Consider the following 22721-nt stretch of genomic DNA (forward strand, 5'->3'; position numbering starts at 1 on the left):
CAGATCATCGATAAAGATATTGAACAAGACCGGCCCCAACACTGAGCCCTGGGGAACACCGCTCGTGACCGGCCGCCAACTGGATTGAACTCCATTCACCACAACTCTCTGGGCCCGGCCGTCCAGCCAGTTTTTGACCCAGCGCAGAGTCCACCTGTCTAAGCCGTGAGCCGCCAGCTTCTCCAGGAGAATGCTGTGGCATGTCCATGTCAGTCCCGCAGAAGTTGTCAGAGAGGAATGGAGATGCTTCGGGCGGTTTTGTAGGGCCGTTTCCTGGGCACCTGAAGTACTTGGAGAGGTGGTAGGACATTCTGGGTGACGTGACGGGTTCAGACTTGGGCTGTGCTGCCTGAACTCCGTGCTCGGGGCTAATTCAGGGCTGTCAGTACAGAAGTGAGCGAGAAGGAAGCAAGGGCAAAAGGAGGTGCAGAGGCAGAAGTGCTGTGAAAACAAGGATGGAAAGCCAGACCCCTTCCTTCAGCCAAGAGGCTGCGCGCTGCTCTGGAAGCAGTAACTGGAGCTGGTGGATGTGAGAAGCACTTCTCCTCTCCGGTGGTTGCTTTCCTGACATCCTCCACTTTGTCACTTCAAGATATGTTGGTATTAGAACTGTTCAGAGAAAGGATGGCAAGAATTCTCACGTGCAGAGGAAGAGGTATTTCATTCACGTTATTTTTCGTGAAATAGCTCAACGGTCTGAAATTCACTAAACCTTGTCTTAGCAATTCTTTCTACATACTATGATTCAAAAAGAAAGTGTTGAGTAAACATCTTGTGAAGAATCTGAAACAAACTGACTGCAGGGTGGTGTTTTTTTAATGCAAACAGTATGATTGTTTTAACACCTTTGATTGTTAGAAGCCTGTGAGGGGTGTTGGAGTGAGCCAGGGAGTAAAGCCGCGACAGGACCAGCTGCACGTGAGAATGCAGAGATGTGGCACGCCGCGAGCTCAGCGCTCTGTCAGCCTTCTGTCACCTTCTCCCGTTAACTCTTTTCTCATCCGTGGGCATTAATTGCAGGACATGAGCTAAGCCTGAGGCGGACAAGTGGCCAAGTCGGCGCAAGGTGCTCCTCCAGCAAGGCGTGAGAACAGAGAGAAGGGGAAATACCGAAGGAAGGGCTGGGAGCCGGACGTTCGGATGTGAGCTGCGGTGCAGCCTTGCTCTCATACTGCCCTGCGTCACTTACAGTCCACAAAGGAACAGGTTGTGTCTCATTTAAAAGACGGGTAGATGAGGCGCTGAGGGACATGGTTTAGTGGGCCTGGGGGTGTTGGGTCGACGGTTGGACTCGATGATCTTAGAGGTCTTTTCCAACCTTAATGATTCTGTGATTCCCCTGAACTCCAGTGACTGGTTTAGGGGGTGGCGATAACTGTTTGGAAAATATCTCCCGGTGGCCACTGTCTGAGGAGAAGGAGCATGAGGCAGAACAGTGCGGGGAGTGGCTGGCTGCTGTGGATCCCACGTGGGGAGGGAAGAGAGCCCGAAAATGGTTTTCTCTGCACGTTCTTGCCTTTTGTTTTATCTTCTCTTTATCTTTCCAGTGTGCTGAGGGAGCAAAGTGGGTAAGTGGGGGAACAGAGAAAAAGGCCTCCAGTACTACAGATAACGTGGGGTGTTTTTGAAGTACCAAAGCCTGGATGAAGATAACAACTGAAACGACCATTTAAGTTGAAACAAAATAAACATTTTAAGGCTTTTTCAGAATCTCTCCAGAAAAGAAGTATTTTAATCTCAAATTGTTGACGAGGAAAGAGTAAAAAATGGGAACATTTGTTACAGAGTTAGAATAATAGGAACAGGCTAAGCTGTTTCATTATGCCTCACCATGTGACTTTGCCATATATATTTTAAGAAAATACAAAGCACTGCTGTTTTTTTCAGCAGGGTCTGAAAAGCAGCGCTCTCTGCTTTCTCGTGCAGAGAGCCTGGCGGAGTGAAGGAGACCCAGAGTCCTACAGCCTTCGTTGCTTCTCTCTGCCCACTGACTTTGCACTGTATCTGTTTTTGGGCAGGCATGTACGTTGGGAAAGGAAACTGTGAAGGAGCTAGCAATGGAAACCGTCACTTTGTGAACTGATACATGCTTTAAATAGGGTGAAATGGTACCTGCCTACTGGATGTTCGGGCAGTCTTCAGTCTGAATGTTACATGGTAGTTACAAGGATAAAAATAATACTTCCAGTTCCTGTATCTGTAGCTGAGCCCTCGATGGCCAGGGTGGACCAGCTCCACCGCTGGGACCATGAACCTGGCTGATGAGCTCAGAAGCTTGGAAAGAGGCTCAGGACGTTATTTGGACTTACTCCGCTGGAGTTTTTCTGCACAAACTGAAATCTGACCCCATATGGGGTGGATGTATGCGTATGTGCAGCCCCACGCAGTCCGGTGTTACTGCTGTACCCCAGAAGTTACTCGGATAGCCATGGCGGCACTCCGCAGAAAACTTGGTTGTCACAAGGTGAGTTACCCTTTCGTCTGTTACAGAAGCGTGGTCCTCTTGTGTCCCAGCTTTGGTGGCGCTGAAGCAATGACTCTGTGGGTGGCAGGGCCACCTGAAGACTTCGAGTCTGCAGTGCAAATCTGCGTATCGCCTCTTCCTCAGAAGTGGACTAGCAAGGGACTAGATCGTCGGCTGTTACAGCTAGGAGGGAGCGCTGCCAAAGCAAACCGAGCAGCTCTTGAGGTCTTCCTATTTCTGGGAAAACTCTTCCAGGAAGAGTTTGAGAGCCTGAGTCTGAAAAGTCCTCACAACAGTTTAATAAGAAGAGTTCTTTGAGGATCTTTACTCTCATGTACAGGCCATATCTTGGGCAGATCCTCATTTTTATCCCACTTTAAGTGCACACGATGAAGTTTGGCAAACCATAATATACGTGCAGGATGCCAGCCGACCTCGATGGCCAAGGTGGACCGGCTCCACCGCTGGGACCATGAACCTGGCTGATGAGCTCTGTAAGACAGCCTGTTCCTGAACCTGTCCTGAAGTGCCAAGCCCTTGTTTTTGTGCAATCTGGCAGTGCTCTTTTCAGCTCTGTTCTCTGAACTCGGGAGGGAAATAACCTCCTTTGTGATCCTTAACTGTCATGTAGGGAGGATCTGTAAGATCTGGCAGAGCCCTTTGGCTGATCTCACAGTTCTTCTTTAGTTAATCAGTTATTGAGGTATGGGCATATTGCAGTCTTCAGGGATGAGTGATTATCACTGCTGAAAGCTTAGAGCTGGGGAAAGACTAGAGGAAAGACTCTATTCATCAAAGAAATTTTACGAGGTGGATTTTCAGAGGCTTTCTGTCTGAAGAGTGAGCTTATCCATGAAGATGTACTGCTCAGCCCTGAAGGTCTAAGAATGAAATTAGTGAAGGCTGAGTTTATCATTCCTCATTCATGGCTGAAGGCACTTACCTGTTCATGTAGCCCCCACGTGGAAACAATCCATTTGCTTTATATGAAGAGGACATTTGTATTTCTCCAAGATGCAGAAGTGAGGCTTTTTTATTCTATGATAATTTGTCACCACAGAATCCCTGCAAGCATGTGGAGAGGAAGAATGGGAAGTGAGAAGGTTCTGAGGCAGCCTGGTGTGCCTCACAGAGATGGTATCTAAGACAAAATGGTCTGAGGAGCTTTTACAAAGGCTTCTGGGACGAGATGTGCGTGACTCCTCTGAATGTAGATGAAGGTACCTCATATTTGCTTTTTTGAAGACACCATTGTTTTACCGGCTCCAATGCCTTATAGTAAGAGAAGACTGATTTTTTTTTTTTTTTTTGATACAATTTATAAAACGCTTAAAGAATTTTCCCCTGTGCAGGTATCTTAAGAACATCCATTATTTGGCGAAGAAGTTCCCGAGTGCATTATTGTCTTGGGCACAGTAGAGGTGGTGGTCAGTACTCCTCTGAGGGGTATGATGAGATATGTGCTGAAACGAGCTCTTCCTCAGGCTGCGGATATTCAGCATTCTTTCATGTTCCTGTGGGCTGCACACCAAGAATGATCACCCCTTGTACATTCATAGTAAACTTCAAAGCGATGTAGAGGAATTCTTGGAAAGTTTGGTAGACCTGCTCTTCTTGCAGGCTGGTTGCCTTGAAGAGCCTGCCTTTTGGACCAAGTTAAAGAGTATTTCACTCTGGTCAAGACAGTGCCGGTCACTGTGACATGTTGATGAAAACCAGGGAGAAGGTGGTGGACAGTGGTGTTTTCAGGACCTCCCTGCAAGCAAAATGTAATTTTGGGACTATTGCATTTCCCTTGTAGTCATTGCTTATCTTCAGGTAGAGGTGGGAAGGCCACTTCTCCAAGACTGTGTCTTGGAGTTAGCTGTTTTGAGCCACAAGGATCTCCTGTGCTCTTTGGGGGAAGATCAGCTGATAGTTAGAAAAGGAACGACTGCCAAGAATTGGTGTCGGATCGTTTGTGGCAAACACACTGATGCAGTATTTTTTCCCGTTCTTTGTTCTTTCAGTTTTTGAATGCAGCAGACCTTGTGGACATTTCTATGGCCACAGAGCCCATCCAGCCCCATCCTCTGCTGTGACTCTGAAACCCAGGCCCATACAAGGCAACGGCGTGGCTCAGTGTGTTCAGGGATGAGTATTAATGGCCTCAAGTTGCACCAGGGGAGGTTTAGATTGGATGTGAGGAAAAATTTCTGTACTGAAAGAGTGGTTAAAGATTGGAACAGGCTGCCCAGGGAAGTGGTGGAGTCCCCATCCCTGGAGGTATTTAAAAGACGTGTAGATGAGGCGCTGAGGGACATGGTTTAGTGGGCATGGGGGTGTTGGGTCAACGGTTGGACTCGATGATCTTAGAGGTCTTTTCCAACCTTAATGATTCTATGACTCTATGATTTCAAGCAGAAATGCAATTATTTTTTTTCTTCTTTTTCTGAGAAATCCAAGAAGTGGTGTGGCTGCTCTTTGGTCTACCAAGCAGACAGTAGGGAACTGGGAGGTGGACTTTCCATCAGCCAGTCTAAAAGAGGAGGCCGAAGAGTCCTGAGGACTCATCCTGGCAATCCGTGCGTCCTTTCAGGTACACACCGGCATGTAGTGGTGAGCTTGCCCTGGCCACAGGCAAGGTCTGCGTTCTTAGGGTTGTGTGTTTGCAGTCAGTCGCCCTGGACTCGCAAATCACAACACAGCCTAAAAAATTCAAAATGTCGAGATAACAGCCTGCTACGTGCCTGCCTACAGAGTTTGCAAGACCCATAAAGTGATGACCTGGACTGGTGCCACAGCAGACATAAAATGCTTAGGAAGCAGAGATGGAAACCCTTGGAGGAGCGTGGAGTCCGGCGTCCTCCTAGAAAACAAGATATTTGCTGTAAACAGAAATAGGAAGAAAACGAAAACCTCTTTATTTCAGTGAAGGTAACATTGCTATTTAAAGCTGAACAAAACCAAAACTAAGGTGACAGATTTGGGAAGCATGGCTTCTTGCAGTTCCCGCAGAGCCGGCGATGTGTGAGGCTGCTCTCGGAGCCATGCCTAGGCTGTTTTCAACCCCCTGGGGTCTTGTGTCCTGCAAAGGGCCACTGCTCTGGCTTAATCCTTAGAAGGACTTTCCTCTTCCTCTGCCAGGTTCTCCTGAAAAATAAAATGTTAAGCTTAGTACAGCATATTCTACTTAATATTTTGTTAGCCTGCTGGTGGTACAGAGTCCAGTGTTCACAATTTGAAGGAATATATACTGGAGCAGTGACACTGTTTGGAAGGATGCACTTCCAGAGGGTGACGACTTTTTTTTTTTTTTTTTTTTTGTGAAATTCGCAGTCGCAGGATCCTGGGGAGGCAGTAGGATAAGTAGGTTCAGAGGGATTAGACGCATTTGTGGAGGGTGAGTCCAACAGGACTGGATGCAGGCTGTGGCCATCAGCAGAACTTCGGGAGACAAGGATCGGCTCACTGTGTCCTGGTGATGATGCTTTCCCCGGTCTGTTACTGGGTGCTGTGTCCTGGAGGTGCTGCTTTGGATGGGCCTTGATCTTGGCCAGTTCATAGTCTGTTTGTAACTCCTTTAGTTGTCACGGTATACTACATTTCTAGGCATAGTACCTGCAAATGTAACCAAGGCACCACCTCTCTTTGCTGCTGTTCCCTGGGCTGGAGTTTCCAACCTCTGCCCTGGTGTCTCGGTGCTTCCCTGGTGTTCCTAATTAACGTGTGTTTTCTGTCTTCAATGGCTTTTCTCACTGATAATGTTTGCAAAATTGTAGTGAAATTCTTAAATTGCATTGCCTCAATGGAATTGATTTACATGCATTTCATCAAATCTGTCATTTCTAGACTCCTGTGGCATTTAGAGATCACACATGATGTATTAGATGACATCTAATACAAAGTTGTCAGACTTAGCATACCTTTCCTAGTCTACCTCTTTTGCTCTCCTCTTACTTATTTTGTTAATACTCGGTTAAAATTTTGATTAATCTTGTTATCTATCCATGTGACTAATCTTCTTTGTTCAGTGCTTGATTTCGTCAGCATCTTGTGACAATGACTGCCATACTTTAATTAACTACTGACAGAAAAAAGTAACTTTCCCCATCTGTCTCTTTAGGTTCACTTGTTGAACTATCACTGTGGATGTGGTGGACCTCCTCAGTGCTATATAAAAAGAAACACAGCATTTTTTTCACTTCTTCCTAGCCAAAATGTCTTGTGTTGCAGTTCAGTCTCATCATTTTTTGTTCTGCCCACAATAAACCTAAAAAACACGGTTTCAGTTGTGGTTGTCTTGCACGTATTTGGGGGTTATTATCCAATATCCCCTCAGTCACCTTCAAATTCTAGAACCCGCATCTTCCAGTTTTCCCCTGAAGACCATGAGTTTCTGACCCCAGGGCTCTTCTCTGGGCCTCCTGGATGGGTGATCCCTGCACACATGGTGCGAGGTGAGACCTTAGCTGCTCTTCTTTCTTACTGTATTTTCTGTTTTCTGGTTCCTTATCTCTTTTCTTCTACTTTTCTAACTAGAAGAGGCAGGATTTTTTTTTTCCCAGGGAGCTTTTCCTTGGAAAAGTTGATCTGGTAAAACTGCATCAGCTTTGACGTAGTTTGGATCAACCACATTCCTGGAGGACAGAGCAGCCTTGCTGAATAGCGACAGGGACCGCAGAAAAGCCCCATGGCCAGGACCAGAGCAGAGGCTTGAACTTGACCCTCCTGCCTGGCAGCTCCCTGCCTGGACACCATGATGTCTGCCGCCTCATCTTCCTCATTTTGGGAGAAATGTCATATTTGTCCCAATGTAGACAAAATTCTTATTTTCTGACAAGGGCTAGTATTTTGTTTGTGCGTTCTTCAGCTGTGTTGTCACGCTAATGCCAGCTCTTGAAGCAGTCAGTCTGAATACACTTCTATTTATAGGAACTTGGTATTTTTACCCTGAACTGTCTTTTGCCATAAACCAAAACAATTTTCTGCAGGTATGCTGCACACGCTCTTTGGGGGTGTCCTCACTGGCAGCTTTCGACTTGCACTGAAAGAACTGGGGGAGCAAGAATTACTGAGAAAGGAAAAAGATGTTTGGAAAGTACTGAGAAGTTACAGTGTCCCAAACCCCTTTGAGAATGTCGTTTTTAAATTGGGAATGGGAGAAAACACTTACTTCTTTTGGAGGAGAAGTGGTATTACGGGTTTTTTCCTGTCTTCTAAGTCGCCACCTGTGACATAGAGGGGTCAGTAAACTTTGGACAGTGATTTCATGCAGAATAAGATGCTGTCGTTCATGGACAAGTACCTTACGAGAAATGCTGGGTGTTTTTTTGAAATTGTGTTCTCTGACATGGACATGTAAAATGACAGGAAAATAGAACTGTGAAGTAAGTTAAATCCTGTCTCTTACCTGAGATCCAGAGATACCACAGATCACCGTGGTAAGGGGAAAGCATTTATTATATCTGCTCTGCAGACTATAACAGAGGGTAGAGACACCTAAATTGGTAGTTCATGAGGTAGCTGGGTACTAGACAGTCTTGCTGCAAAGAGCAGAACAAACCTCCGTGTGGTTTTTCCTACTTCTTGGCAGGATAAATTAGCCCAGCAAATCTGAAGCACGTGGGTGCGCAGAGATCATCGAGGGGAATGTCATCGTTCCTTTTCTGGTTTGGGATTTTTGAACATTCTCCCTGTCTGTCTGCAGTCACATTCCCATATTCTTTCAGTTAAGCTTATAAACCCATTTGACCTGGGAAAAATGTGCAAAACAGTAAGAGGATAAGGGAGCATTTATCCTCCGCACACTATTTAAAAATCTTTCTTTTTTTCAACTTTTGTTTGCATTTTTCAGTGAATGAAAAAAGTGAAAATGAAAGGAAAAGGTAAAAAAAAAAAGGGGGGGTTAAACATTCCAAAAAAGAAAAAAGGAAGAGCCATTTAGAAAAAGCCGAACTTTATCAACAATTATCCTGAAGTTAGCCAATTTTCATTTCAAAATTTCTGGGGGGAAGTGCCAGAAAGGATTAAAAACTATTAAGCTCTAGCTGCCGTTTCTGGTTAAGAGGCAATTGTGACAACGACCTGCTCACAGATCAGAGCACGTTTGGTTGCATTACCCTGCAGGTTGTCTTCGAAGCAAGAGGAGCTCGGTGGCCAGCATTGCACCGTGAACTCATAGTAAGGCCCTTCGTGGAAAGGGATGCTGAGAACCTTGCTTAGAAATTGTTAGATGTGCCTCGGTTTTGACAGGTGATGTAAAGATTGGGGGAGCTTTACCTACCTTCGGGTCCGCTGAGCAATGGCAACCCTCTTGTACAGCGAAAAGGCCAGAATCAAGACGAATAAAAGCAGCATTCCAGCAGCTTTTCCCATATTCCTTACAGATCTCAACCCTTGGAATGGAAGAGAGAAAGAGAGAACATTACGCTCTGTGCACATCAGACGTTTCTGGCACAACAAAACGCTAGTAGAAACAGCAGTTTATCGTACATGTTCAGATATTCATGAGCGCGCACACTCAACCCCAAATGAGCAGATGCTCACTTGCGTGCTCCCTCCCTTCTGCTCTTGGGCTGGGGCTCTGAGACACCTCCACCACTGCTACTTGGGAGCTATCAGCGTTCTTACCTTTCTGAGAAACAATAAAAAGCCTTGAGGTATACAGTGTAGAGGCTAAAGCAGTGCTAGGCCTGGAAATGGAGAGTCTTTGGGACTGCACGGGAAGGAGTTTGAGGACATAACGAACGAGCGGGAAGGTTTCCCATGTGGGTCCCTGATGAGGACGCCCAGATGGAGAAATATCCAAATATAGCACTGAAGGAAAAAGTAACATGAGCTGAACGCCTACTTCAGCTAATGGCTGAGGCTTCAGCCTGTAGCTAGGGTATGGATAAATAAGTACGAGAGGTTTTTCGTATGGCAAGTGTAAAAGGGTTAGCTCCTCCCAGCACACCTAAGCAGCTCCCAAGGAGACCCTAGCAGAAGCCTAAAAATTGGCATCGGCCTTTCTCCATGAGTTGAGAGGAGGAGAACATTGCCATTTGGGTACCTTCCCCTCCATGCAAGCACGTGAAGTATCACAATGGGTTGGTCCTTTGAAGAACGGCTGATTTGACATAGAAACTGTTATCTGCTCAAGAGTGCTATTTCTGCAGTGCCAGTGGGCCCGTTACTGCCTGAGCAACTTGCCGTTTGCCTGGTCAAAAAAACAGCAGAAAGATCTAATGGCTCTTCATCAGTAGCAGCGCTAATGAGCAACGAGGGTTGGGGAAGAGCTGTCAGCGGTCGGGTGCTGATGGGTTTGTGGAGTACTGCTGAGTGACTTGGGTGGTATTTCTTAATCAGCAAGATAGAATACCTAATGTATAGGAAGGCAGAAGTATATCTCTCAGAGGTACATGCCAGGATCATATTTATTTATGTCCTGTCCTCTCGGGATTGGAGCTCTGCTGGAGATCTCTGTTAAGAGGAGAGGAAGATTCTCCTAAGAGGGGTTTGATGAGCTCAGAACGACACCCCTCATAAACCATCTTAATGAACGGTGTGCTGGCTGCTTGGCCCCTGTGCTTAATGGAATCGATCTGCAGTTCGTGTGGGTGCTCTGAGAGTAGTCTGATAGAGTCAGACAAGGCAAGCACAACCGGAATGATAAAAAAGAAGGTGAGATAAGAGAAAAAAAAAAAAAATCTGACATGGCTAAATAGCAAGGGACGAAGAGATGTCTGAACAAAGTCTAAAGTGATCTGAAAGTATAGATGGAGAACTGCTGAACTTGTTGAAGAAAACATAAAGCTGAGACAGGCAGTGCGATGTGCAGAGCGGTCCCACCCCACAGTGCTTACTGTGAAAAGAAGGAGGTGGTCCGCTGTCAACACTGCCTCCAGATCCTCCCAGCTTGCAGTCCGGAGGGGCCCATCCAAAATCGCAGTGACAATTTTTCTTATTGTTGCACACCTAAAAGAAACCACATATTTTACGGCATGAAAAATAAAGAAATCATGAGGTGGCCCTGCATTTCTCCGGGGAATAGGCTGCTAGCACAGCTTATTGGCAGGCACAGCAGAGACAGGCTGGATGAAATCCGTGTCCTAAGATAAATTTGTTACTCTGCTTTAGGTGCCACCGTGGAAATGTTCAGCCTGTTTTGTGCAAAGGTGATAGACTGGTGCCCCGGTCACAGGCTGCCGTGGGCTCTCTGGCTTGTACCGATCATTAGGTGCCTGCTACTTTGGCGAAGTGAGGGCAGTGGGAGTTCCCGATCCGTCACTGAGGTGATGGTCCTGTTGGAAGAGGTGCTACAAACACAGCAGGGGAGAGACAACAACGTATAGAAGGTGAAAGATGGTTATATTTGCCTTTTTCCAACTCAGTAGGAGTGCTTTTTGCATTTCTTAAGCTGTTTTTAATCTCAAAGTTGGAAAGCATTTTTGCAGTCTTTATATTGCAGAGCTACCCTGCACTGGTGAATGATTTGACTATTTCTGTCGTGGCAACGTATTTCACAGATACGTCCAAAATGAATTTGTCACCTTCATGTGATTCAAAAATTACAGGTTTTCCTGCAAAATAGGACCGTGACTCCCTTGGTTGCGCATTTATTTGTCCTGTCCAGGCTGGATTACTCAGCTCCTGTGATCCTCGGTTCTCACTCATGGTCCGTAACAGCTGAACTGCTCCTGGGGTGCAGCGAGGGCTGCCGAACAGCCTGAGTATCCTCGCTGTGGACCAGGAGCAGAGGGAAGAGCTCCCCTGGGACTACCGACCTGATACTGCGGTGTGGGTCTGCGGTCAGCCTGTGTCAGTTGCGTGCGCTGAGGTGATGCAGAAGTGAGCCTCTCTAACCCTCTTTAGGTGCTTGTTGGCTGATTTCCTATTATATGTTATTAGTCCAGGTTTGTGTTACTGTTCGGTAGTGTGGACCCATAGCTCTGCTCCCCCACATCTCAAATTTGCACACCCATGTAGGTAGGGACAGTCTCCCACCCAAACATAGCGTCTCTGCTTTGGGTAACGTTTCTCTCTGCTCTTCTGAGGAGACAGGATTGAGGCTAGCTTTCTTCACTCATTTGTGCAGCCCAAACAATATATAGAGCAATAATTACTAATTTTCAAGGACGTGTTTAGTTTGGAGAACTGGATTACTCAGCTTGCTTCCCAAGAAAAAAACGTGCATTTTTTTGGTTATAACCTTTCTCTCTGGAGACAGCAAAAAGACATGGTTTTTCCAACTACTTTGAGAACACTGTTGCCAAGAACATAACTTCTGATGGACTCGGCCACCTACAGCTGGTGACAGAGCGGAAGAAAAGCAGACCTCAGACCCTTCCAATTACAGGTTGACAGACTGCCAGTAACTTTTCTTACTGGTCCTCAGCAATATTACAGATAAAGGACAGATGATAGCAAATATTCCCAATATTCTCCCTTAGCATCCACACTAACACCCAGACAGATCTTCTGCTCATCTACAATAACGTCTGTCTGGAAAGGGGCAGGTACCTTGGAAGTGATATCATAAAAAAAATCCACATGTGAAAAAATTCTGCCAGTATTAATGTCTGAAATGTAGGTTTTACCTAAGACTAAGTGCAGCCAACGTACAAAATATGCCATTTCTGTGGTATTTGTAAGGAAAGCAAAGTTGTAGAACTGAGCACGCATTTTTTAGAAGATCTCTCCAACTCCACCTAATTTAAATTCAGTAGCACTGACAGACGCAATGAAGGATGAAGCGTTACGATGTGGAAGTTGGTTTTCACAATATTCGAGGAAACAAAGAAGAAAAACGGTAAAAGTAACCAACAAACACTGCTATGAAGAGCTGTGGATGGCCAGAGCAGAATCTGGGAGGACAGTCGTGGGTGAAAACCGAAATAATCCCTGTGCTGCTGAACTAGGAATGATTCTGGATTTCTAATACTGCTTTTGAGAGACAAATTTACACTTCATATACTCTACTCTTCAAAGGATGCTTAGGTGTTTTCTACTTACCCCTCTGCCATTGCATTTTTTCTCCCTACAGTCATTGTTGAGAAAAGCTGCGCTGACACATGTCCTGTTCATACATATCTGCAGAAAGAGGCAGATTTGTATTAGTGAAATGACAAAATGACGGATACTAGGAGAGAGCACTGACTGGTGAATAGGGATAAAAGTAGTGAGAAACAGCAGGCCAAGTCTTTTCAGCCATTTATTTAATTTCATTCAAGACTTTTCTTTCTCCAAACAAGCACTAGGGGAGCGTAAAATGAAGATCTCGGGTTCCCGGTTCAAGGCAAACCAAAAGGGAGACTGAACAAACCCACTGAGGGTTACAAAATGCACAGAAACCACTTCTACCTCAGGAACTGAGTAGCTAAGAGCTGAAAATAATTGAAGGTAGTGCTGGTATTAGGAGGAAGTACCATACGTGCCTGCTCTGTTCATACCCTTGCCTAGGTACCTGCCCGAGACTGGTGGAGGATTCTGGGCTGGATGGACCCTTGGACAGACCCTGCACAATCACCCTGATATTTATACATACATGCAACACTATTTCCCCAGCATGCTCTCCGGCTCCCGGCAGTTTGTGGCTCAGGAACTCCTGTCTTGTCCTGTCCTGTCCAGTCCACATGACAAGAACAAGACCTTGGAACTGCAGAAGATGTTTTGTTTGCTCAGTGAATAACTTGGAGTATCTTCCTAGCTCTAGGAGACACAAGCACATCTCCTCTGTGCAGAAGGAGAATGAAGGAGATGTATTTTCCACTTTTTGCCTTGTAAAATTAGTTATTTTTGTAATTAACGTTTGCATTTGGTGGTGTGAAACCCACGTCTCCTGGAAGGAGAACTCTACTGAAGCCAACACTGAGCAGCTCCTTCCCTTTTGGTGGAACTCTGTTTGTCTTAGAAATATTTTCCTTGCCATGTAGTAGCAGGAAACTCATCCTTTAGTATGTCACCAGCTTGACAGGAATTTGGTCTTCTGGGTCAAAGGGAAGAAGTGAGTCCTATTCTTGGAACAACACTTCAAATTCTTTTCTATGTACAACAAATAAACTTTGGCTTTGGTTAGTAGCTTCAAAAGAAGAGTACAATCTATTGCTTTTCCCTTCTAATGGAAAAAATGGCAGCTATTGTGTTAGCCACTCAGTCTCCGGGGAAAAAAACCCACAAAAACAATACAAGAGGTTGCTATTTTTCAGCTGCTAAAGGAGGCTTTAACAGAAGGCACTATGGGTTTGTATCAGAGATCATCTCCTTTAGGAACAAAATCCTTCCATTTAACCTCCGTCCTGTACTATTCATATATCCCCCTAAGCTTTCTAAGGGTACCTTGTTTCTACCGCACGATGTGCCGTCTTTGACTGATCCCTCATCAGGAGTGTCTGAAGCCAGGTGGAACTCGAGTCCCCAGCAGAGCTGATTGTTCACGGTAGTCTGAACCACGGTCTCGCCGTCTTGCCTGACTGGTACCCTTTTAATGTTGGCACACTGCACTCTTCCACACAGGACGTTCCTGGGATAGACAGACAGACTGCTGCCAGGTCTGTAGAGACATCTGAAGATGTGGTGATCCATGGTGCTGGTACACAACTGTGCCGTCAGCTGTTGGAGCACCCTGTTATAAATTTGGCCCCTTCCAGCTCGCACACTGGGAACAACCCTGGGCACCGTCAGAGGTTCCAGCTGTCCAGGATCAATCCTTTTAGGCAGTTTGCATCCAACAACCTCTTTTCTGAGGTAACGACATTTAACTAGTATTGACACAGACTCTTTTATGCCAGTTGGTGTCAGTGCCTTGGGCACGTAGGCACAGCTCTTTGGTGTGTGTCAGAAGCTACAGAGACACTTCCATTTGACTTTTTGACCCTCACTTTTCGTGTGTTTTGCCCATTTTATATACTGCATGAGAGATACTGCTGTTTACGCCAGGAGGAATTGGGTGTAGTTATTCAGAAAGTCGTCTCTGTGCCCAGAGGTGGCAACAGTGAAGCTCGGGTGCTGCCTGTGTAATGCTCAGTAGGAAAATAGGAAATAAGCTCAAACTCTGAATTTGCATCCCAGTGTCTCCCCTAATGACAGCAATGTCCCTGTCCTTGGTGAACTGCCGAAGTGCAAGCATGAAGAAAGGTTAGGTACTAGCGACTGCGTATTTTTGAGTGAGTGTTGATATGCGTAGGGACAGCAAATCTCCAAGGTCCTGGTAAACAATCTCCTTCCTTTTGAATGATTGTCCGTATCCACACTCAGATGTGGGTCATTCTCAGCAGGTCCTGCCCTCAGGACAGGGCAGCAGAGGAGGGCTTGGGGAGTGATGAGTTCAGAGGTTGAGGGACTGCACTCTACAACGATGTCCTACCTAGAGATGTCTTGCAAGATGTACTGACTGATGACTGCTGCACATGGCAGCAACATGAAAAGAATTGATGCTATAGGAGAAAAAGGGCTAGAGAACCCATTATCAAACTGAACCCGTTATCAAAGCCCTCGCCTGGTGATGGGATGACCCCTTACTGCGGGAAAGCTGGAAAGTATCGTGCACCGAACTTCCATTAATGCTGGGAGATAAGATTTAAGGCTGTTCTGGACAAGCAAAGAAGAAAAATCTGTAAGTCCCTGTAAAAAGAAAACCGACCTCACTTAACTTTCTGGGTTGAAAGTAAAGTGCAAGAAGAACCCAACCTGAAGAAATGCTGCCTCAAATTCCTCCCAGCTTTGACTGTTACACGGGTAGGGTATCAGCAATGCTTGTACATGACTCCATCTATGAAAACCAACCAGAAAAGCCTAGCAGAGTCTCCAAGCTGTGTAAGAAGCTGCACTCCTTTTCCCGACACCGCTTTTGCTTTTGACTCTCTTACTGTGCTTAATCCCAACAAAAAAAAATTCAAGTTGGAAAACTTCTAGAAACAGTGTTCTGTTTGTCTGCCTTGTACAGCGACGCGCAAGAGTGGTGTCCCAGTCCTACCTGGCTACTGGCAGGACTGGGACACCAGTAACCACCACTAACCAGCACTTACTCTTCCAGGCATTTAGTGTAGCGTGTCCCGTTCCAGCCACAGTTCCCGCACCGGTCGCCTCGAACGTTCACTTCCCTGAAGCAGCTCAGCGGGGCACGGTGGGCGGCTGCAGAGCGAGAGAGCAAAGGGAGGCGTTCACGGAGAGGCAGGGACTATAACGCGCCCCCTGTAATCCCTCCAGATGATTTTTGTGATTTTTTTTCTGAAATGAAGTTCTAGTCCACCACAGCTTGCATTTGACTTGCCATGCCCCGTAAAGGGCAATTTTTTTTTTTTTTCCTCACATATTCTTTTGGTTCTGGTCCTCTTTTGGATCAGAATAATCAGTGTGAGAATGAAGTGGCTAAATGAATGGATTTGCCACCAAGAGATCAACCAATGATCAGAGCAGATGTTTTATGTAGACATCATTTATACAGAACAACATGGAGCAGAAAATTGGATTAAAAGCCTCAAACCTTTCCCAAACCTATTTTTTTTTTTTTCTTTAATTCTAACTTGCTGTGTGACACAGGTCAATATATCTTACATTTACCCTGAAACCAGAATCGCCACCATTATATTCCGTATTAGCAACGCTAATTCCTGTTAGGTGTCAGAAACTGCTCACAGATCTGGATTTCAGTAAGGCAAAACCATTTCTAACCCAGGGGACTCCTGTTTTTTTCAGAACATCTTTATATTCACCCAGTGTTGTATAAGAGTAACAGAGCGCTGAGGGAAAAGATGGAGAGCCTGTGGTCAATGTGGGACTCCCGTCAGGCGTTTTTACAAGTTTTCGAGCATCCAAAATGTTCTCAAACCCAACTGCCAGGCTTCCCGGCTGTCCTGCAGAGGTGGCTGAGATCACTGTTGGCCACATTAGCACCACGTAAATGTTCGCGCGACAGTTCCTTTGGTGTCCCGTGTCGAAATGATGACAAAAATACTCTGCCTTATCAAAATATTCTGCCTTAGCAATATCCTTGCCTTCCCCAGCAACGCCTTTCATGAGAAATGCTACTGTCTTCATGTGCAGGGGTTCCCAGAGGCTCCAAACTTCTCATCAGTGTGGTAGATCACGGAGGAACTCTGGTTTTACTTACAGAAGACTTAGGCATGTCCATAAAGATACCTAGGACTCAGGTCGTGATGGGCGTCACTGCTATCACTAACGAGGGAGCGCAGAACAGATCCGCTCCGCCGCAGCCTCAGGACACGTGCGCTGGGGAAGTTTGGTTACTTAACTCCAGAAATAATCTGAAAGAGGATGTGGGCAGGTATTCAAAAAAATCACATGCATGCTTCAAGTTTGAACCGGGGGAAATTTAGGTGCACGAATTGTAGGGTGTGGTTGCTTTCAGAGGCATAAAAGTGATCTCAACGACTGTCTCCAGCACATCTTTGTTTCCAGGACTGTCTACAGGGTCCCAGGGTGGCCACAGCTGCCGTTCCCATTGCACGCTGGGCGTGGGATGTTCCTAAACAGCCCTGCAACAACTACTGCCCGAGAAAACCCCTTTTCTGTTACCCTAACTATTGTAAATATATAGAATCATAGAATCATTTAGGTTGGAAGAGACCCTTAAGATCATAGAGTCCAATACTATATTTTATATACACATTGTGATAGGTATACAGCTATTGTTATAAAATCATGGGGTATTTTAAAAGCGTTCTGTAGTATTTTTTATGCAAGTACTTATACTCTTAAGCAACTGGCCCAGCTGTCTAGGCCTGCCTGCCTTATAAAGAGTAAACAATGAACCTTCAGTGACTGTGGAAAAAAGAGACTTTTTTAAAGCAGAGGGCAGGGAAAGGGGAGGAGACGCGAGATGAAGTGTTATCTGAAGGTGAGGGCTAATTCCATATGAGACGATCTGGCAGTTCCTTGGGTGAGATATCTTGCCTCTGCCAAATAAAGCTTTGCATTGTGCCTCGTGGCTGTGGCAGTGCCCATCGTAGCAGCGGTCGTTGTCACCACATGGGGTTCCGTCTTGCTTAAATACGTCCATGGGGCAGGTCCCTGAAGAGCCGTTGCAGTACTCGGGGAGATCACAAACGCTCCTGTCTTCTCTGCAGATTTTTCCTGCTGGCTGAAACTGTAAAGAAAAGCCCACAAAACGAGTTTTGAATGGATTTTTTTTTTTTTCTGGAGCGGCTGGCCCAAATTACTGAAACCCATGTGGCAAAATCTTAGGGAATGCCCCAAAAGGATGAAGGACAGCCACTTGGATTTGCAAAAAGTCAGGCAGAATAAGGACTGGAGGAGGGCGTAAGGGACTAAAGTCCTTGCTGTCCTACGGAAATTGAGACATTGCAAATGGCGATTGCTGATATTCCAGCACAGAAACTCGTGGTTTTATTTCTGCATTTCAGGTTGAATCTGAAATGCCTCTACAAATACAATGTTGCTGGATTTTCCCTAAAAGCTCAAAATCAGCAGGAGTGTAGATGAGGTTTTAAAATTTCCTTTCAGGCAGACTTGTGGTTGTTGGACGTTTGGTCCATGACACCAATGCTTGTGTTGGGTTAGTCGGTTCTGCCCTTACACCTTCGCTTTGCCGCTCCTGCTGACGGTTTTTGTCTGACATAATTTCAGTGTTTCTAAACTATTTGTTTTCTACCTCAGCATGTGCAGTTTCCAGTCAAGTTTATGCATATTTTCTGACCAGATATACCGAGGAATGCAGGGAATAAACATTATAGCACCTAACAGCTTTGAAAAAACAATTAATTCATTAATTTACCCTGCATTGCAAAGCCAATAGCAGTTGTTGCTGTTATCACTTACCTGACATTTGTGACAGCATCCACCTCTGTAGCAAGAGGCCCCCGGTGTGAGCAAGCAGCTGGAGGAGAAGCAGCATCCTTCCTGGAGGCATGCCTGCAAGTAAATAATGCCGTACCATCTCGGTATGAGAGGTGCTTATTTGGATCATCTTCTCTAGCTTAAGAGACACAGAATTGAAGGAAGTTAAGGAAAAAACTGCTGTTTTCTGCTACTCTTCAAACTCTGGACATTCTGGAGTTCTGTGTCGAGGGGAAATACGCCTCGTGTAGACACTTTTAAAACAATTTGCATTTTTCCCTCAACACTAATGCTTCCATCTCATCTCCTCTGTTAATCAGCCAACCTACCTGCTTCACAGGGATGCTTTAAAAATAGGTTCATTAACGTTTCCAAAGCACTTGGAAACCCTCTGAGCACAATAGGAGAGATCAGTCTCCCTTCCTGTCCTTCTTTTCCTTCTTTCATTCTTTCCTTCCTTCCCTTTTAAAACTCTCTCAGCAATGATCCACCATCTCCTTAAAAACTCAAATCCCCAATTCCAAATCATTCAAGGTGCTAGAGCTGACGGGCTCTGAACTTTGTCACATAAACAAAATTAGTTACTCAAATTTTCAGGATACCTGGGATGTAAGGGTATCTGCTTTGTAAGGAGAGCTGGTTAATGGCTTTTTAGCATAAAAACAAGGGAAGGAGACGGGAACAGTAATGAACTGATCACACAACGATGACAAAGAGGAGATAATGGGGACATTAGCAAAGACCAGAGCTCTCAGGTTGCTGATGGAAAACAAGATTTTCCTGGCTCTCCTGAAGAGACCAAACTTATAATGTGGTATTTGAGAGGGAATGTAAGGTTGTGTAAAACTTACTGTGGGATGTTTTAAGGCAAATGTGGGGATGTGCAAAGCTTTGCGTGGGATGGTTCGGGGGAGGACCAAAGGCAGGGAGAGATTAAGGTGGACTGGGGAGGAAGAATTGTGGGGAAATGGAAAAGAGCGGGGGATGAAAGGGGCTGATAAAAAGGGTCTCCTGGTCAGGGCACTTGTATGGCTGAGCCCCGTGCCTGACTGAGGAGAAGAGGTCCGGGACCAGTTGTTGGAGAGACCGGGGGTCTGGGGGGGCTGTAGGTGGTAGGGTTTGTTTTTTCCTAGCGTAATTTCTTAAAGCAGGTGAATCCTCTTTATCGGCAAGGTGCAGGATGTTCAACCCAAGCCTGGACATCAAGCACGTGCAGATAGCTCTACGTGGGAAGCGTCAGTGCAAAGGCTGAGTTTTGACAAAGCTGCAGAAGCTTTGTACAAATAACGATTACCCAAAACGCAAACAAGAGTTTCCACTGGAAAACTCAAACTTTCCGAAGTGTCACAACTGCATGGATCCTGGAATTAGAGCCACAAAGATACCAACATGCAAGTACTTCAGAAAAGCACTTCTTTCACTGACTCCAGGGTAAATACAACAGAAGAAAGAACAGAAACAGAAAAACTCTCGTTTTACAGACAAGAAGATGCAAGTGCTCGTAACTTGCTTGTATATAGGGCGGCTTGGAGGCAAAGACATGTCCCTTCTGCAGAGTCTCCCACTTTGACTGCAGCACTGATAAGATACTTTTCTTTTCTTCAGACCCCTCATTCTGACGAACATTAGTACAGCCAGAAGGAAAACACCTTCCCATGTGGACGAGGTATGGAGAGGTCTCATCTCTGTCCCAGCAGCGTGACTCCTTGTCAGACACTTGCAGACAGAGTCCACCGTTAGCTCTGCACAGTCTGCCGCAAAAGGTCCCTCCGTAGCCACGGAACAAAACCTGAATTTACCTCTAAATATGCTCTGCATATGTTTACACATATCATGCATATTTTGCCCACAAATAAAACCATATTTGGGAAAATCCCCACTGCAGGGGAATTCACAGAAGTGGAAACCGGTGGGCTTGTTTGAATGTGTGACACTTCAAAGATGATTACTTCCCATGAGTCAGGGAGCTCTTATTGTTGCAAAGCCACCACGATTTTACTAACACTACTCTAACGTGTAGATTGCAGTGAAATATTTAATTGCTAACCTCGTCACTGCCGCAATCACATTCTTCCTCTTTTTCCAAGACACCGTTGCCGCAGAGATCAAGAAGAAATGGCTTTAAAGATGGTATGTTGAGTAGACAAGGTAGATTTTTTCTTATTACTTCATTGTAATATTCTCCCATAGTGCAGTTACTGAATGCCAAGCAAGATCTGTAAGAAAAAAATATTGATTATATATAACCATGCCATATACATAAAGCAATTGATGGACTCAAAGAACAGATAGATTAACTAGCAAAGAGGAATATGGGCAGTTTTAGGGGGAATAAGCCTTTTTTCTCTCCTTTTTTCATGAATAAAGACATGGGAGACAGGAACAGTTGCCTGGATGAGAAAAGGGTAAGGCCACAAAGCAGGTTTGAAAGTGTTTTGGTTGTTGTGGAAAGCTGAAGGTGGAGGACAGGACACACTACAGACAACGCGAGGTTGGCTGTCATTCATGGCAATGTACAATGTGGAGAGCAGATCACCGGGTGTGAAAGAGGGATCCACTTGCTTTCGTGTGAACGCTATGAAAACTACCTGGAACTTGCAAAGTAACCAGGGGAAAAAGAGGGTGGCTTCATGCCTAGCTGCTCAAATCAACGAGAGCTACTCATGAACTGTGCAGGAGCGTGGGCATGAGAATTTCCAGATGTGAAGTTATCTCTTATAGAGGATTTTAAAAGAGAAATTGAATGCAGGTTGGAATCACACGAATTAAGAAGAAAGCTGAAGTAAGATGGTAAAGTAGTGAGCATGATGCAGATACCAAAGAAACTGTAGATGTGGCCCAAAATAAAATGAGAGCTTGCCCTCAGCTTTGGTAAGCACGATGTCAGGCAGCACTGATGGGACAACAGAGCAATTCATAGAATCATAGAATCATTAATAATTCAAATAAGGAACAAGGCTGTGCAGACATCCCTTGAAGTGCTGAGGGCTTACATACCCCTAGGGTGATATATGGACAGGACTGATGAGGAATAAAAATGGACATCATGGGATAGGTGAGAAGCAGCAGCAGATGGAAGATGGATGAGTCAGAAATAGAATTGTTGGTGTTGTGCATAAATATGGGCATGGAAATTACTGCAGCCAGAATGGAAGCAACTTGACTGAACATGTCAATTAATCGCCGTTTAGGAATTCTGGAAGAACTATTGCCTGAAGTGAGAGGTTTGGAAACAGATAAATTTAATGAGTACGTTAGGATAACAAGGTTACTATTTGAATGGGTGGCAGCAAAAGCTGAAGGATCAGAGACCTACGAAACACAGTGCTCTGACTGGCTGAGGTTTTCACCCCAGCCTCTGTGTGCTGGGTTCTCCATCACCTTGAGGTCACCAAGGAGGTGACTTCCAGGCGGACGGGATGGGAGGGACCGTCACGGGGTGAAGCAGGACTGCTGGTGACCGCACCGAAAGGGCTGTTTCAATGCTGATGTTACTGAAAGCGCAGACAAATCTGCTAGGAGACTTCAGTTTCTCAAATCTTTAACGTCTTCAGGGAGGCTTAGTTGGTGTCTGGTGAAGATAAGGGTCTAATATGACGCATAGAGCCTGTGTCCTTCTCATTGCTGCAGTATGTACATTGCAGAGAGTGAAACAGAGATGAGGACTTCTTCACACCAAGAAAAGGACCTTAGGATTTGGAAGCAAACAAATCTGCAATGAAGCAACCTTCACTGCCTGCTGAAGTTCACTGCGTGTTGGGCAGACCTCTAGAGCTGAGGGGAATGAGTCATTTTTAAAGACATTGTATTATCAGCAGTACTTGGAGCTGACCGCAGGGATGTTCCTGCAATATCGTATGGTTTCTTCGATGCTGAAACAACAGAAGCTGACATCTACCAAATATTCTTCACGGGTTTCAGGACACATTAATTAATTAGTGGAATTGTTTTTCTTCATGATGGTCATATATCAAGAGAGCAGGTATGAGGAGCAGCTCCTTGTACACAAGGCACCTTTTCTGGAAGATACATTTTCATGGGTAGCAATTGTAAACAACCAGTGCAAGAGGAGGGGATGCAGTAACCCATACATCTGCGGGAAGCATCAAAACGCAGCCGTGAAGAAGCCAAAAGCAAGCATCACTTGGCGAAAGCAGAGGAAAATAAATGAACAGCTATACTGTGACCAGTGGAGCCAAGGAAGCCAACTTTTCTGGGAGAGCTGATGTCTCTTGTGTTATCTAAATAACTATTTTCACTTGATAAAGCATCGTAGAGTAATTTAGGTTGGAAGAGACCTCTGGAAGTCCCTGGTCCAACCACCTGCACAAAGCAGGGGCAACTTAGACTCCCATTCCTCTGCCAAGTTGAGCTGGAAGATTAAAAAATGCTGTGGAGGAATGGGTGTACGCACCCCCCTACAGAAACACAGCGGTTGCTCAGAGGTGGAGAGCTGAAGGCAACGACCCAAATCTCACCC

At 45.4% G+C, this 22721-nt stretch overlaps 1 protein-coding gene across 1 annotated transcript in view; it reads right to left on the reverse strand.

The window, feature by feature from the left end:
* Positions 1 to 8424: 8424 nt before the first annotated feature.
* The window catches only part of LOC103921121 (disintegrin and metalloproteinase domain-containing protein 9-like), a 36607-nt gene continuing 22310 nt past the window's right edge, over positions 8425 to 22721 (reverse strand). Inside the window, exons 14-22 of the mRNA XM_009329030.1 lie at positions 20289 to 20457; positions 18224 to 18316; positions 17339 to 17531; positions 15451 to 15556; positions 13763 to 13946; positions 12440 to 12517; positions 10291 to 10402; positions 8730 to 8841; positions 8425 to 8449 (exon numbers count right to left, since the gene is read on the reverse strand). Coding sequence (XP_009327305.1) covers positions 8425 to 8449; positions 8730 to 8841; positions 10291 to 10402; positions 12440 to 12517; positions 13763 to 13946; positions 15451 to 15556; positions 17339 to 17531; positions 18224 to 18316; positions 20289 to 20457 — 1072 coding nt within the window. The remainder of the gene's footprint in view (positions 8450 to 8729; positions 8842 to 10290; positions 10403 to 12439; positions 12518 to 13762; positions 13947 to 15450; positions 15557 to 17338; positions 17532 to 18223; positions 18317 to 20288; positions 20458 to 22721) is intronic.

This window comes from Pygoscelis adeliae, unplaced genomic scaffold (genome assembly GCF_000699105.1).
Source record: "Pygoscelis adeliae isolate BGI_AS28 unplaced genomic scaffold, ASM69910v1 Scaffold297, whole genome shotgun sequence".
Classification (NCBI taxonomy): domain Eukaryota; kingdom Metazoa; phylum Chordata; class Aves; order Sphenisciformes; family Spheniscidae; genus Pygoscelis; species Pygoscelis adeliae.